Raw genomic sequence first — 18,349 nt, 5'->3', positions numbered from 1 at the left:
AAAGTCCCCCTCCCATCACACTGTCCTTCCTTACAAGCTTTGAGTGCAATTACTCAAGCCTGCAAAGGAGCAACAATAGTATTCCAAGGTCATCGGCAACGAGCTGAGCTGACAGTTGGCATCTGCCTTTCAGGAACTTGCCAAACCACCAGAACAAATGCTCTGTAATTATGAGCAGCTTCTTCTCTCCAGAAGAACCCAGCTAAGTTCAGAAGTGTGTGCTTATTATTTTATTACGGTGCAGATGGCGTGCTGGTGCACCTGTGGTTTTGCTTGTGCACTTATGGGTGTTGTGACTTCCGGGCATGTTAGAGCTCTGGGTTTTTGTTTGGGTTTGCGAGAGAATTTAAAGTCGCTGGAGGAAGTGAGGTTTATGATTTCGGGCCGCAGTTTCACACTTTTTCACTTGGTTAGTTTGTGAGTGCGCGCATATATATACACACATGCAAACGTGCAGGCACACAGTGAGCCCAGAAGCTATCTCAAATTAACAAGTTAATGCATGATATTATAATACTTCATAATTTAGTACTATTAATGTGTTTTGCAACTTAGTCAATTTGACATTGCAACTTAAGAGGGATAGTTCACCCAAAAATTTAAATTCAGTCATGATTTACTCACCCTAATGTCATTCCAAACCAGTATGACATTCTTTCTTCTGTGGAACACAAAAGAAGATATTTTGAAGAATGTTGGTGATCATTGAGCATTCCACTGTATAGACAAAAAACATTTCTCAAAATATCTTGTATGTTCCACAGAAGAAAGAATTTGAACTATACCTTTAATGCTCTGCCCACAGTGAAATCTTATTGGTTCAAAATCATTCTTTTCATAAATGTACATTAAACATAAAAATATTTTCTGAATGGCACAGTACAATGACTGTTCATGGAAATTTGAGCCTATTTAGAACGTGCAAGCTAATACGCTAATAAGAAGTGTTGTTATTGAAAACTAAAAGCAAAAATATTTAAAAGAAAAACTTTTTCATGTCTTGCACACAAGAAGACACAAAAAAGTGTTGTTATTGTAAACTAAAACTATTAAAAATTGTTTTTGTTAAACGAAATAAACCTGAAATAAGGTATAAATATTAGATGGAAAAAATTAACTTTAAAAACTAAGAAAATTAGAAATGTTGCCTTGGCAACTAATTGAAATAAACTAAGTGTAAGTACTAAAATTACTAAAACTAAAACAAAAACAAAAATAAAACTGAGAAAAGCATACAAGAAACTGACTAAAACTTAAAATAAACTTAAAATGAAAACTGAATGTAAAATAATAAAAACTAATAAAATCATAAAAATAAAGGCTAATTAAAAATAACTACAAGGATACTATAATAGTATATAAAAATACTAAAATATCAGTGAAGAGAAGTGATGAAAACAAGCATATGCTGACACAGCTACTATAAGTAGGCAAACATTTATTAGATGCTTTTATCCAAAGCAACTTACAATTCACTTGTCAGGTTAAGTGGCTTTCTTTAAGGACACAATAGTGGTAACTAATGGGTCACCCCTCATGGGGTTTGAAGCTACAACCTAGCCAGACCATTGTTTTAAACTGCTGAATTAAAGCACACCCTCATGATCATTAAGAACAGCAGCTTTGCGTGCCGCATCCACGCCTTTAAGTCATAAATTATGCCTCTTTAGTCATTAGGCTGAAGAAACATGAATGCAGAATTATTCCTCAGCAAGAAATGGATTTGCATAGAAGTTGAGGAGGAAGCTTTTATCATGTCGTGCAAGATTCAGATCAACATTTGACGGCAGCAGTGCTGGAACCCAGGGCGATTTTGTGTGTGTGTGCGTGTGTGTATGCTTGAGTGTTTTGCTTATTCATGCATGCATGTGACATTTCATGAGAAGCCGGTTTACATCAGTGCCTGTCTGTGGCCAAACACCATTTCCTGTCTGCGGGTTGGCAATTCAATATCACATTTTCACAAGCCCAATAACCTCCTTTGCGATTTTGGAAAGACAAGGTCATAAAAGGTGACTTTTAAAGTTTGAGAGCGAGAGCTAACGGATGTCATGATGTGTCGTAAGCGGTTGCTGATCCCTGTCATTTATGACACTCCCTCTTGTGCGCCGTGCGGGACAGAGTGTGTCTGTTTGTGTTTGCTTAACCCTGTACTGCATAGTGTCACCCTGAGGCAATATAAAATATTTTTGTAAGCAGTTGTTTACTAGATGTTTTAATCCAAAGTGACACACTCATTACATGGACAGTCTTTCTGAGGCGACCTGGGGTTTAGTGTCATGTACAAGAACTCAATGGTGATTGCTAATGACTTGCTCTTTTTTTCTATTTTTGCTTGTGATAATATACAAGGACGTGTACTACAAAGACAGACAAATAGACAGAAGAAGTGAACTTCTATAAACCCACAAATTATGTTTTTACATGATGCAAGTTGAAAAAATCATTTCTAATCAAAATAGCATCAAAATAAGTTGTATATACTAATTGACCCTGCGCAGGGAGCTTGACTGACAGGCAAGCTGACCAATCATAACACCGCATCTGCATTTTGTCTGACAAACAAATCAGACAGGAGAGTAGATTAATTTTGGTGGACTTAAACTGGAAAAAATGGTGTGGATTGATGTCTTTCTGAGGTTTAAATAAAATACCTTCTGATGTTCATTCATGTTTATTTCATGCTTTAAGTAAATATGAAAAGACGATCAGTTCATGTGCCGCTTGAACTGAGGCAATACAGTGATCTCTCACGACACGTTAGAGCCACAAAACAGTATTTTTTTGTTTGAATTTCTTTTTAAAAAATCACAAAATTTGAAAGCTAAGACTTTGTTTCATAACTAAAGTAACCTGCTTTCAGCATGTTGCCAGTTTCCTCTTTGCTTCAAGATGTATTTTTCACTGCGTGAGAACATGATAGTGTGAGAGAGACATGGCTTGTCGGACATAGCAACAGGTAACAAGGGGACGGGTCTTTGTGAAGGGTCAATTGAAATGGAAGAAGCTTTACAGAAGACACTAACCTTAGTGTCAGGGTAAGAACTAATTGCCCTAATGGTGACTTGAACATACAACTTACAATAAAATGTAAGCAAAAACACTACATAGAACCAAAACAACTTTTAATTATAAATAACAAATATTTATGTCATCATAACAACTCATGCTTTGACCAAAAACACAAATTATTCAAGTGCATCAGCCTGTTTATTTGGACCCTCATCACCAAACTTGACATTGTAGGTTTTGGTGTTTAATATTTCAACTATTAAGTTGCTCATACTAAATGGCCTCAAAATTGACTGCAATCTAGACAATTTTAAGCAGGGGAGAGTATTATTTTTATTATATGAGAATGATGGTGGGGGATTATCCATGCTGAGGGTTGTGATGGACCGGTAAAGGTTCCAGGTTTATTTTTAGTCCCAATTCATCCCTGAACTGTTTTGACCACACAATGAGATATACTTGACTTTTTGAAGAATAATGAAATTGTGTAAATGTACATGAATACTAAAGGCGTATGGCAGGTGCATACAGTTTCTCTGGCTTTGTAAAAATGGAAAAGGGTGGAGCTAGAATGTTTGAGTGTTATGAGTGTCATTTAACTATGGCAGTTTTTTGCAAGCATGTTTGTGTATATTTAAGTGAAGTGCACTTACTGTATTGTTTGAATGAAAGTGACTGCTGAATGAAAAATTGTAATGTAAATATGAAGGTGTGTTACAAAAGTAATGAGTACTGAATAGTACAGTGTAAACATCATGTTGCATACAAAAACGTGTATTAACCTCCTCCATAAAGTATTTACTTCAATTTACAGCACACAGGGAGCATTCAAAGGGGTCGAGGGCTTTTCTCAGAGCTACAATAGTGATTGAGCTAAGGCAGATTGCAATAACTTACCGACCCAAGATTGAATCTGCGATTGCTATTGCACAATCCCATGCATTTTAGAAGCGTGCATGTACGCACGTCTTTGTGTTTTAGTATTTAATAGCTTTTTAGTTCATTTATTTTCTACTCACAACAGGGAATTAAATCTACCCAAAAAAAGTGGATGCAAATTGTTACCTCAGATTTATTGGGTAAATTCTACATGTTGCTTTTTACAGTGTACATTCATTGATTTACATGCAAAGTGTTTCTTTAAGCAAGTATATGTGTGCATGTGTGAATGTTTACCAGTCTCAGGGGCCTTTAAGTGTGCTGTATAAATGTTTTTAAATAAGGGTTCTGTATGAGTGTGGGTAAGTGTTCGTGCGTGTGTTTGAGAGATGAAAGCGAGAGCAAAGGTAAATTAGAAGGGCTTGCAGTATCATCATTTTCCCACAGGGTAGTTTCATCTGCTGAGGGAACCACTTAGTTCTCTTACTTCACGCTGTGCTATACGGTTTAATTTGAAGTTTAAAAATTACTTGTTACAATATTTACTTTCATTATGAATTTTTTATTTTATTTTTTTGCACTGGCAGAATAGTTGTCTGTACATTGCATTTAACACACCAAATTCCTTTTATCTGTGCAAAATCTGCTATAATTGTAGACTGTTGTTGTGTTCAGTCAGAGATCCATGATCTGATTTTACTGAATATTACGTAATGCATGTGATAAACCAAAGTGCAAGGTGATAGTGTACAAACAAAGGAAAAGCAGCACACAGTTGTGTTATGCTATTACAGGACTCAAATCTTCATATCTGTGTATTGATTCATGATTTATGACCATCACCATGAGTATTTTTTAATACTCATCACCATTAGTATTTTTCTTTTTTTTGGTGCAGAATACCTTTATTTTTATATTTAGGATGTAGCAAATTCAGTGTGTGTGTTTGTGTGTTAGCTGCTTTTTGATATCTTTGACAGGTTTGTCAAGTTGCTGTGTAAAACAAGAGCGCTGTAAGGCAAGGTGAAGGGAACTCAAGCTCAGAGTCTCTCAGCACAGACACGGTGCTTCGACTGGTTCACGGCTGGAAAATCAAACCTGAACATTGTTCTCAAAGGTTTCAAAACCAGTTCTGACCCAAGAAGTGACCCATACACTTTATTGTGCTGTATTTTTTGTGCTTTGCAATCTTTCACCGCTTTTCAATGACAAGCTAATATTGTGTAAACTGTTATTCATTTGAATACAAATCAATAATGTTCAAAAGAACACCATTTATTTGTAATATAAATGTATTTACTGTGACTTTTAAAAATGTAATGTTGTCTTGTTGAATAAAATAGTATACCATGGGTGTATGATATCCTTTATGTAAATTATGGTATTTTATGTAAATTTATGTGGCAGTTTGATGCTGTCACTCTAATTAAGATTGGTTATTAATTTAACAACCCTATTTGTTTCAGTGCCTTAAAATATGCCTCTGAATTAAGTTATATAATTAGATTAATATGAATTTAAATAGATATTGCCCACTTGAGTAACTTTCAAATTAGTTAGCCTCTTCTATACTATACAGTATATGTTAGTAGAGAGCAGTGTAACTAACTTGACTGTGAGTGAACTACTACATTAAATCACAAGTAGCTTGTTGCAAAGTAGCCTGAAATTGACCATGACATATTTATTTTCCTCACAAATAATATTCTATATTCCAAAAGTGGTTACAACTCCCATTACATTTCTGCTGCGGTTTTCAACCAGACTCCCTCCCTGCAACCCTTCTGGATAATGCATTCGACAAATTGACGACAAGATCGCTCTCAACTTGGCCAAGTGTTTATGTTATCAACCACCTCAGTCCACCATCTGCTGGGACACCAGCCACACATCCCCCATAATTCCCTGTGCAGATGTGGCCATACGGAGCAAGCTCATCCCAATCTCTCCATGTAATCCCTCTGCAGCCCATTCATACCAGAGAGAGGTTGCACAATCACCAATAGACTTGGCTTTCATCAGTTTGGTTCTTTTCTTTTATTCAGGTCAATGGTGAAGCATGTTCTCACACAGTACAATCACACTGCATGGAACATCTTATTATGGCAGGACGATTAAATCGCACATCGTCAAATCAAGTGAAAACAAGCACAGATAACAATAATACATTCGAACCAGGTCTCGTTAATACTTTCCCCTTTTGCCAGTAACCTTTATCTTAATCGAAATTCCTGCTGCGTTTTACTTGCAGATCATTTGTTGAAGAAAATATATGGTTTCAGAGTCATGCACATTTCTTGGCAGAGTAATAACCCCAAAGTCATGAATGACATTTAATGTTTGAAAGATAAGAGGTGAACACAGATTGAAACTGATTACTGACTGGCCGCACGCTGTCACCGTTCACTTTGAAAAAGCTACATTTCTCTTTGCGGAATCTGCATGAAGTGCTTTTTTTAAGTTTGTGCTTTATCTTGCTGTGCTGGAAGCTCTTCGCTCATTAAAGCTCTGTTGACGTTACATTTAAATTAGGATGCTCTCAGAATCTTATTTGGTTCGATATGACAAAATGATTTGGTATATCAGATACTTACTGTCAAAGCATTAACATTTGGCACCTTGATTAAATATATGGATTTTTTTCATATTTCATGTGAATGTTCAAGTGTAAGGCAGAAGTTCTGAATTGAAAATGACTAAAATATGTGATGCATACTTATTTATACAACATATATACAACAGAGTCACAAAATTGTACAAAATGTCTTCAATAAATAGTCACGGATCATAAACAGTCCATAAACAAATCGATTTAAAATTTACTTCATTTAATTTTCAATATAAATGGTGAGTTAAATATTTCTTATTAATAATAATAATAGTGTTCTGAAATGCATCACAACATCAGAAATAAACAACCAAGGCTCACTGGAAATATGTAACTGCCCACATTTCTACATACTGCATAAATGCATCTATACATAACACAATTCACTGCAGTTTCCAGGTGAAATGAACACTAGAGACAGTAAAGCAATAACTTTATTTTCTTTTCACACAAATTATGAGGCAGATTATGAGGCAGATTATTGATGAATAAAAGGCTTGTTTCTGCACGGTTCCTTCCACAATACTATGCAATGGCCTCAATTGCATCACATAATTTGCTCCATTTGAATGGCTTTTCTGACATAGTAAACTTGCTCGGTAGCTCACCTGGTACAGCATTGCATTTGCAATGCAGAGTATTCTGGTACAAGTCCTGTAAAACACAAGTCATGACACTCCACAAAAGAGCTCAAAGCTTTGAAGCTAAAATGGCATGGTTGCTTCAGCAAATGTGTTTTTCTCACATTTGCTTTACTTAACATTATCGGTAGGGTTTAGTGTAGGTGGTACATTAATTTCAAACGCAATGGAGCATTTTTGCGCCACTCACCCGACATTTCATTTCTAAATTGCCATGTTACAAACAATGTAATAAAGCATTAGTTCATTCATGTTCAGCTGTTTCAGAGAAAATTAAACTTGCTAGACAGAATGTTTTGCTTTAAAACTGCTGTAAGACATGCTACAAGCAATGGAATATCATTTTGCAATTATTTCGTACCCACAGGAATGTCATTTTCATGGTGCTGTACTGTTTAATAAACCTGCATCTCCAATGGAGAAAAAAATGAAATGGTTATAGCACTGCTTGTAGACGTGTCACCTGAACAATTCAGTAAAATGTACCCAAAGCAACATGTTTTAAGTTTTTCCAGAAATTTAGGCACTCACAAATTTCCAATGAGCCAAGGTTGAAAATAAAACAAGCACCCTGAGTTGTACATAATGGTTTTGTAACATTAAAAAAGTCAAGTGTTCACAGTTCAAAACATATAAATTTGCTTCATGCATCCATGACGTTTCCTTCTGAACAGTGATTGGCTGAAAACAAAAGTCACTCATTGTTATTGATGGCTGGTGAGGGTTTGCTTCTCATCCCATCTGTGGCAGCCCTGGAGGTCTCAGTCACAAACCTCCGAGGAATCCACACCGACGTCATGATCCGCACATACTCCTTTCGGAAGTTCCGATTGAGGAGTCCGTAAATGATGGCGTTGAGGCAACTGTTGAAATAGGCCATAAAGTAGCTGACCACAAAGAGCCACTCTGGAATATGTGGAGCCATGACCTCTGGATCGATGGCCACCACGAGACCGATTAGATTGAGTGGAGCCCAGCAGATTGCAAATAAAACGAACACAACGAACATGGTGACGAAGTTGCGCAGGTCGCTGGGTCTCACCCTTGAGCGTTCCTCGCTCTTCACCTTCCTCCTCACCTGTATCACCAGAACCCAAATCCTCAGGTAGCAGAAGGTCACCACCGCGATGGGCACCAGGAAGTGAACCACCACCACCACCACAGTGTACGAGCTGCTGGCAGTCTGTGTGAAGGTGCAGGAGTAAACGCGAGGGTCATAACTCAGCGAACCCACGAAGAAGTTGGGAAGAATGGCGAGCACAGTGAGTGCCCAGATCAGGGCCACTAACAGCAGCGTGTTACGGAAGCTGTAGAGACGTCCGTAGGCAAAACTGTGACAGATGTAGCAGTAACGGTTGATGGCAATGCCAGTGATGTTGAAAACCGAACCGATCACACTCAGGCCCATTAGGAATCCGCTGACTTTACACTGGGTTTCCCCCAGAGACCAGCCGTCATGGAAGATCGCGTACAAGACCAGCGGGTAGGGATAGAAAGCCACCACCAGGTCAGTGAAGGCCAAACTGACAACAAACACGTTGCCTGTGCGAAACAGAGCGAGAGAAAGAGAGCTTGTTAATAATCTCATTTCTACTAGCACAGATTGATGTTGATGCGATAGCACAGTTTGTTATGCCTACTGTGACAAAATCGAAAAATTTATTACTTACACCTGCCCCTGGTGTTCTGTAAAGTTTATTTCCAACCTATTTCAGCTCACCTGGCCTGTGATTTTTCAAGTGATCCTGAAGAGCTTGCTTAGCTGGTTCAGGTGTGTTTGATTAGGGTTGGAGCTAAACTCTGCAGGACAGTGGATCTCAGAAGCAAGGTTGAAGACCTAGGTTGTATTATGTGAATAAAATGAATAATAAAATTTCAGGATTCTTTGATTAATAAAAAGATATAGAATAAAATATAATAATCATTATATTCAATATCAATCACCGCTTCCACCAAAATATTAAGCAGCACATTGTTTTTAATATTGAAGATTTCTTGAGCAGCCAATCAGCATATTTTAATGATTTGTAAAGAATCATGTAACACTGAAAACTGGAGTAATGGATGCTGAAAATTCAGTTTTGCCAACACAAGAATAAATTACATTTTGAAATATATTAAAATATAAAACAGGCCTTTAAATTGTAATCATATATGTCAATATTACTATTACTGTAATTTTCATTAAATAAATGCAACTTTGTAAGCATTAAAGGTTTCAAAAACATTCAAAAAATTGCAGACAATAAACTTTTGAAAGGTAGTGTACTCTGACCCTACCCTTCTTTTTATTTTGCATGTTAAACTTTTCTGTTGTCACGAAAATTATGTCAGCTGTACATGAAAAGCATGTGTTTATGATTCCTGTAAGTACATTTATGTTGACTGCAATAAAAAAACACCTTTTCACAGTATACCTGTCACATTTGTTGCCCGGCTTCCTGCCTAAACACTTCCAATCATGTTTTATGCCTTTTAAATTGAATATAGGGCTAAACTCGTGTGAACGACAAGCTGAGAACCCGCGAGCAAATAAGAGAGGAAACAAGAATCAAGACAAAGCTACAGTGAAAAGAAAAGACAAAGAATGAATCACATCAACTTCAAAAGCAGGATCCCCAGGGAGTGTGAAGCCTTTGATTATACTGTGACAGCAGAAAACACATAGCTCCGTAAAACAATGCGCTCTCTTCTAGCCTCTGCCCTCTCCGATTAATCTCATGCATGGTCTGCTGTGTTAAAAGTTGTTATGCCGACCAATCCATTTACTCACTTTCTCATGTTAAACAGTCACTGTTTACAGCCGATGTAGAAACAGCTGACTGAGTCATCTAATTAGTCCAGATAGCCCTTCATTCCGTGTTACCGGTAGCAAATATCTGCATACAGATAAATTTGCTTCAGATATATTTAAAGTGTAATTTTTGTGTTTTTCCAGTTGATTTCCCATCAGAATGATGAAAGTGGAAGGAAGTGGAAAGTTGAATCTCACAAAAAACATGTCCAGCTCACATTTTACCCCAAAATGAAAAGTGAAAAATGTGCTCCTCCGTGGGACTCGAGACCGGTGAGTGGTGCAGGTGTCGTTCATTATCAATTACTCCACCGGCCTCGCTCCGTTCCCACGGCTCTCGGCCCCGCCCCCACTCATCACAGTGCTAAAACTAAGATTAATTTTCTTTATGCACAATATTCTTATTTTTTCTTTTTGGAGTGAAATGTGATTTTGACATATTCTTGCCAAGTTTCAAGAGATTCACCTTTAAAAGAATAAGAAATTATTGTATCAAAGTCATGAGTGGTGAACAGCTTCAATGAGGCACACATTTTCCCCTCATCGCCTACAGCTTTTTAGACATCCAGACCATTTTAACATTCAGTCAGTGTCTTTCCCCCTCCCAGCCCTAAGACTCTGGATGAAACGTGAGGGCCATAAATGTAAGGACCCCCATTAATCAGATTTTCCTGTTGAAAGTGAAGCAAAACATTTCACTTGGATTTTGTCAGATATCACCAACAGTAATGCATATACATATACAATCAAAAATGCTTGCTTTTACAAAAAAATTAGAAGGGGGGAGGTGTTTTCCCCCCATCCTTTTCAGCAAATGCCAAAAAGTATTCCCGGCACCTCTCAGCATGACATTAGAGAGATCATAACCCAATATTCTCTGCTGTTCATCACGGTGGCCTTTAAAAAGTATCCAAAAACCTAAAAATTGTTTCAGTCTGTCATGTTGAAACAACACTGACTTTACTCTTTACAGCTATTCCCTTTTCTTAGCTTTATTCAGAGGATAAAGCTAGTCTATGAACTGATAAACACAATTACCCTGACCTACCTGAGCCCAACCTTTCTTCTCTGAGCTTTCTTCTCTTTTCTTTAGACTTTTATCCCCAGACACTATAATTCAACCAGAGATGAAGCACATTCAAGGTCATAGCGCTGCTCTGTAAATGAATGTATCGTGAAGTAAAGCACAGCGTCAGCTGCTATAAATGGCATTTTTTGTGTTCACATATGTGAAGAAACCAACCTGTGTGTAACATGTATATTTTTTAAATCTCTTAAGCCACTTAATGTGTGAACTTCACTATATCCTAATCCTCTTACAAAAGGTTATTTTTTAGTAATGCCTTTGGTCATAATAAAAGCTCCTGTTTGAATTCATATTTATTTATTAACCTTTATATAACTCATCTCTGCATATTTAAGCATTATCAAGAGATACTTATGCAGAATATTAATGTGGTTTCAGACAAAGCTAAATGAGTAAATGATGCCCACTGACCAAGAACAATAATTGCAGATCTACAATACAGCATAAGAATCAAATAAAGGATAATATATTAATGTGTACACATAATAATATATTATATATAATATATTAATAATATATTAATGTGTTCCGCTTTTGATACTGTTTCTCATGATTTACTAATTTCCCGCCTCTCTGATGTAGGTATTTCTGGTGCTGTTCTTTCCAGGTTTTCTTCTTATCTCTCTGACAGACAGTTTTACATCTCAGTGCAGGATTTTCGATTCCCTACTCTTCATTTGAAGCAAGGTGTCCCCCAGGGATCTGTTCTTGGCCCACTATTATTATCATTATTTACATACTACCTCTGCATCAAATCTTGTACCAACATGGCTTTAATTACCACTTATATGCTGATGACATTCAACTCATTCAAGATCATTCAGTGTTGCTGCACCCAAACTTTGGAACTCTCTCCTCCCATCTCTACACTGTCAATAATATTCTTAAATTTAAATCACTTCTTAAAACTCACCTGTTCTCTGAATGTTATCATTTATAAGTTATGTCCTACATCTTTTTGTTTTCTGAATGTTACAATTCTCATTTCTGCTGTGTTTTCTCATTGTGTTATATTTTGTTTTTCACTTGTGCTTATGTTTGTCATGTTTGATGTTCTTCTTTTCTAATTGTATCTTCACTGTAAAGCGACCTTGAGCACTGGAAAGGCGCTATATAAATAAAACTTATTATTATTATTATTAGTAGTAGTAGTATTACACAGCATTTTTTGCAAGCTCTAACTCACTCTGACTTAAATATCAAAATATGACAACTACAAAAGCTGACAATGAGAACCTAATGAGTAATGAACCTGTGTTTGATTAATGGTGTACTGTGTGTATGTGTGTGCGTAACAGAGAAAGACACACAGCAATCTAGTCTGATGTGAATACATGCACGTGATGTGAATAAAGTCTAGGTGAAGTAAGAATAGAAAGAAATCTAAATTGCCATTCAGCTGTGCTCATACACCTCACCATACTCAAGATCATGCAGCAGGGTTCCCAGACCTTTTGATCAAAAATTTTCCATGATTTTCTATGACTTCGTCCATTTGTTGTAGCTGATGGAGGCTTTCTGATCTGAGCATAACCTAGGTGATAGAGATTGTATAAATTTCCTGATAATTAAAGGTTAAAGTGAAAAGCATTGTAAGAAGCAAATCTATCATTAAAGCATTTTAACTTTAAACTGTCGCTTCTAGCCAAAATACCAGTCTGTGATCTATAATAATGCTTCCTCCAGTGAAAATGTCCATCCCCAGTTGTGCATATTTCTTTCCAATTCAAACAATACATCTTTTTCCACAGGAGAAAGCAATATTATGATAAATATTGGATTTGTTTTTACAAAAATGCAGCTGTTCACTTCATAAAACGTTAACTGATGAACTTGTGTGGATTATTATGATGATTACTTATGGATTGTTATGATGTTTTATCAGCTGTTCAGACTCTCATTCTGACGGCACTCATTCACTGCAGAAGATCCATTGGTGAGCAATTGATATAATGCTAGATTTCTCCAAATCTGTTCCGATGATGAAACAAACTCCTCTTGGATGGCCTATGTGTGAATAAATTTTCAGCAAACTTTCATTTTAAGGTGAACTATTCCTTTAATAGCACATGAATGTCACATATTGAGATATGAAGAGGAAGAGTGAGAAAAGAAAGGCAAATAAGGACAAGAAGATGTCTTCGTTATTAAAATTGTTACAGTGTAATGAAAAACCTCACAGAGGAAGCTGGGGAAAAGTTCTGGAGGGAGAACAGAAGGCGAGGGTTCTTATTCCATGTCTAAGGCTCATTATAAAAGTACTTGAACAGGGTCAGACTGGGTTATGAAACCCTCAGAGTACAGTATAAAATTATACGTATATGCCATGCGCACCTGTCAAAGACTTTAAGCGCAAAAAAGAAGAGCTACAGCTGTAAGACACACAGACACTTCTGCTTCAACATACCCACAAGACAAGTGGCCTTTTTTGCTTTTCCTTGCGGATCTGGACAACCTTTGCAATTTTGTGAAGCCATGCCAAGCACAATAATACATCTTGACCCTGCATTTTCCAAGGATTTCTGAGGAAATCCTTCATTGTGTCCAGGTAGTGCATCCAGCGAGGTACAGAATCTCTTGGGAATGAATGACCACACGGATCAACAGAATAAAAGTAAATAAGAGCCAGTATGGTGCACTAGTGGGTCCTTTCATATAAATGCCTATTTGACCTTTTCTTTACAAGAAATTAACTCAATACTGTGATTAATTCACTGTATAAAAAAACTGTAGAGTTTTAATCATAAACATAATAATAAAATTGAACCTTGGGAAAATTAAAAGGTCAGTATATCTAGAGAATGTAGACAGAAAATGAAGCCAAATCATCAGCAGAAATCCATGCTGATACACAGTAAGTCTTTAGACTTTAACTGTTTCATTGCGCGGTCCATGGTGCTGAAGTCAAACACACCAAGGGCCAGTTTTACTAACAGCTTGCGCCAGTGCAAATCGTCTTTTGGCGTTAAAATTGTACTGTACAGGTTTTACTAAAGACACGCAGTGATGAATTAGTGCTGAAAAGGCATGGACAGTTATTATTGCGCTTGACCTTATTGAATATGCATTTATAGGAGTTTCTCCTTCAGACGCAAAATTTATGGGAGGAGAGTATTCAAATGAATCACGCAACACATTTTACTAACGTTTGCGCTCGTCAAATTACTGGCATTTGTGCCATTATTTAACGCCCAAAAAAAGCATGTCTTAAACTATTTTGTGCTTGAAATGGCTGCAATTATTGTTGCTAGGAGGAGGCACCGCAGAGAACAGAGAGCACGTGGTAGAAGGGAGAGGATTTTTTCCACCTGTATGAATTTATTTTGAATGCCAGAAGAACACATTATCCGAACATATCGTTTGCCAAAACATGTTATTTTTAATTTTCTTCAGGAAATAAAAGACATCTTGGAACCCTCAACTAGGAGTCACACAATCAAAAGCTTTTTCAAGGTCTATCAAAGCTTCTAGCAAACCTTCATTTTTTGTCCTCCGGTTCTTTTCAGCGTGGCTTCTTTATTTCTTTATTTGCGACTACGCTAATTTGCGCTGTGCTTGGTATATTGCGTTGGTCGATATGTAAATGAGATGTTGCGTCTGTGTTCTTCAATTTGCGCGTTGTTAGTAAATCACCCGCAGGAATTTCCCCTCCCATCTGCGCTGTTTTGGAATTGCGCTCTCACACTAGTTTGTCCTGTTTAGTAAAACTGGCCCTAAATATACACTAACATTCAAACGTTTTTAATGTTTTAACTTGTTTCAAGTGTCTTATGCTCACCCAGGCTGCATTTATTTGATCAAAAATTCAATACAAATTGTAATATTGTGAAATATTATTACAATTTAAAATAACTGGTTTCTATTTTAATATATTATAAAATATAATTTATTACTCTGATGACAATGTAGAATTTTCAGCATCATTAGTCAAGTCTTCAGTGTCACATGATCCTTCAAATCATTCTAATTTGCTGATTTGGTGCTCAAGAAACAATTGTTATTATTACTGATAACTTTGCAAACGGTTGTGCTGCTATTTTTGTGGAATGATATGCATTTTTTCAGGATTCTTTGAATAATAAAAGACAAGAACAGCATTTATTTGAAATAGAAACCTTTTGAAACAATCTAAAGGTCTTTGCTGTCATGTCTGATGAATTTAATACATCCTTGTTAAATAAAAGTTTTAATTTCTTTAAAAAATATATTTATCTAACTGACCCCAAACTTTAGAACGGTCGTGTATTACTCCAGATGTTATACAAGAAAGTAAGCTAATTGGAAGGAGAAAGAGGTGAGAAGGATTGACTTGTGCTCTGACTTGTTCCATGTTCCTCTCATTAAACCCAAAAAGAAAAACCTAACTTTGAATGATTTTGCCCAAAATAAAACTTCTTGGTCTTTCAGAGAGTGAAAGGTGATCCAATGTGTAATTAGAGGAAACTGAACTTCTGATGGAAGCCCTTGTTCTTGCTGAGTTTGGCTTATGGTTCACTTCAAGCTCAATTCCACTTAAGTTCAAAAAGTGTAATTACTAATGGAGGAGGATGACCTTGAGGAACTTCACATGCAGCCTAATTTATGTGCTCATTAGCACAGCATCTGCGGTGTTGCTCATAATTGATAAAAGCTGATACCACATGGAGACCCCTCGACTGCATATGATTAAGGATCAAGACAAAAAAAAAAAATCAGAAAATGAATTTAGAGCCTTGGTGTTGACACAATATTATTGACAGCGATTATATTATTGATATGATTGGTCCTTTACAATATACATATAAACATACTATTATATGTTCATCATTATTGATGAAGTTACAGTAATAAAGACAGGACGACGCATGATGCAGACCAAATTCAAACCTGGATTACCTACAGTTTTCATATGTCATAAGTATGTGCAATATATGAAGCCATATCTCATGTCTACGAGTGTGATATTGCGTTTATACAACAGTTGGATGGCACGAGTGTGTAAATACATAAAAAAATAACAACGGAGTGTCTTTAAAAGCATGCTTTTGTGCAGAATTACATTCCTTCCGCCACGGATTCAAATCTAAAGTTGACAGTTTAACAGCTGAGCCCAAGCCTAATAATTTAGAATTACTAATTCCAAAACATCTCTTTAGAACTAGTAACGAAGGAACGTTGAGTTTCTTCATTAAAAGCTTATTGTATTACTGTATTAAAAATAGTGTATTATGTATAGTTAGAGTATTATGAGAGACAATCTCATACTCACAATTTGTTTGAATATCCGATAGGCTCGTACTATCCTTTTATCTGTTAAGGGTGATTTCTGATGACAGTGCTGCACAGTGCATTTGTTGGCTATGCGTACAAGCTGGTTTTGAAAGAAAAATGTACTTCCTTGTTCAAAACTGCACATTCGTATTTTTCAATTAAAAGTCTTTACTGATGACTGCCTCTTGTCACCATCTAATGGTGGAACAATTTAATAAAATCACCATTAAGAACACACACACCGTTTACCAATACTAAATACTACTATTATATATATAAAATATTATTGAATAATAATATTTAATAAACAACAACAGCCATCATAAAAGTTGCTAGGCAATTCAGTCAAAAGAACAAAGGCAGCGCACTGATATATAGCATTAAAGTTACATAAACATGATGAAATTTTGCCAACATTTGCTCTGGAACAAATAATAGATTAAAGGGATAGTTCACCCAAAAATGAAAATTCTGTCATTAATTACGCACCCTCGTGTTGTTCCAAACCTGTAAGACCTTTGTTCATCTTCGGAACACAATTTAAGATATTTTTGATGAAATCTGAGGGCTTCTCTGACCCTCCCATAGACAGCAAGGGTCAAGGCCCAGAAAAGTACCAAGATGATTGACAAAGTAGTCCATGTGACATCACTGGTTCAACTGTAATGTTACGAAGCTACGAGAATACTTTTTTTGCGCAAAGAAAACAAAAATAATGACTTTATTCCACATTTTCGTCTCTACTGCGTCACTTGTGGACGCGTATTCACGACAGTACCATGTGAGTGCGTGGCGGCGCCGGCACTGACCCAGATCCGGCATAATGACATTGAACACATACTCCGTACCTTGTTTACACTCAGGCCCAGTAGCGCCATACATATGTGTTCAACGTCATCACGCTGGATCTGGGTCAGCGCCGGCGCCGCCACACGCTCGCGTCATGGTACGAAAATGTGGAATAAAGTCATTATTTTTGTTTCATTTTGATCATCTTGGTACTTTTCTGTGCCTTGAACGTGGTAGTTCCCTTGCTGTCTATGGGAGGGTCAGAGAGCCCACAGATTTCATCAAGAATTTAAAGAATTGTGTTGTGCGAAGATGAACGAAGGTCTTATGGGTTTGGAACAACACGAGGGTGAGTAATTAATGACAGAATTTTCATTTTTGGATGAACTATCCCTTTAATGAAACCAAAGAATTATTTTATTTTATATTTATTAATTAGTTTCCATTTAGATGTTAGTGGGTGAGCTGTAGAAAATTTTAATATTGGTTCAGTGCAGTAAGCAACAAGAAGGATCTTCTTTATTACTTAAAGGTTACTTCCTGATTCAAGAGAGAAAAAAATGACCTGTCTTTGATCACAACCTTTTATCATTTCAAAGGTTTTTATCCGTGAAGAACTTAACATTAAATGTGTAGTTTAAATGTTTAAAGTATAAGCCTTGATCATGAAAGGTTAAAGCACTTATCCATATTAACCCTGTTGCGTATTATACTCACTCCAACAATTATATCCCTTTAATGAAACCAAAGACAGATTTACCCAAAACGAATTATATCTCATGTTTAACCACTATAGAAACATCAGAGCCAGAGGTAAATTCCAGAAGATCTGACTGAGGTGAGGCGCTCTCTGCGGGTTCATGAGCGCCGAACGGCTGCTGACGCTCTGGAGCTCACGTCTCCGAAAACTTTGAAGCAAATATTCAAACAGATGTTATCTTTATTAACAAACCACATATTTGAAGTCCAAACAAATACATTCTCACCTAAAATGCTCTTAAAACTACATTCTGTGACACAAAACAGTATTTTTTTTTTAATTGTAGTGGATTTGGGCACCTGCAATGACACTCGCTGTGAGAAATACTGCAACTTCTACAAGCGGAGTGATACAAACGGTGAAACGGCTGTTGGAGTTCTGTTGCACTCTAATATCAACACTTTTATCAGCCAGTCAGATTCGAGGACCAGAAAGAACTGTTGTATATATATATATATATACAGTGGGTACGGAAAGTATTCAGACCCCCTTAAATTTTTCACTCTTTGTTATATTGCAGCCATTTGCT

At 36.6% G+C, this 18,349-nt stretch overlaps 1 protein-coding gene across 1 annotated transcript in view; it reads right to left on the bottom strand.

Moving 5' to 3' along the window:
- Positions 1 to 6,804: 6,804 nt before the first annotated feature.
- mtnr1bb (melatonin receptor 1Bb) overlaps positions 6,805 to 18,349 on the bottom strand; it is a 40,731-nt gene continuing 29,186 nt past the window's right edge. The window contains exon 3 of the mRNA XM_016528414.1: positions 6,805 to 8,682. Within this exon, the coding sequence (XP_016383900.1) occupies positions 7,835 to 8,682 (848 nt within the window). The 3' untranslated portion in view covers positions 6,805 to 7,834. The remainder of the gene's footprint in view (positions 8,683 to 18,349) is intronic.

This window comes from Sinocyclocheilus rhinocerous, unplaced genomic scaffold, assembly GCF_001515625.1.
Source record: "Sinocyclocheilus rhinocerous isolate Xijiao unplaced genomic scaffold, SAMN03320098_v1.1 scaffold603, whole genome shotgun sequence".
Taxonomy (NCBI): domain Eukaryota; kingdom Metazoa; phylum Chordata; class Actinopteri; order Cypriniformes; family Cyprinidae; genus Sinocyclocheilus; species Sinocyclocheilus rhinocerous.
Note: the sequence above shows the minus strand (reverse complement) of the source record. Positions and strands in the feature narration are given on the sequence as shown.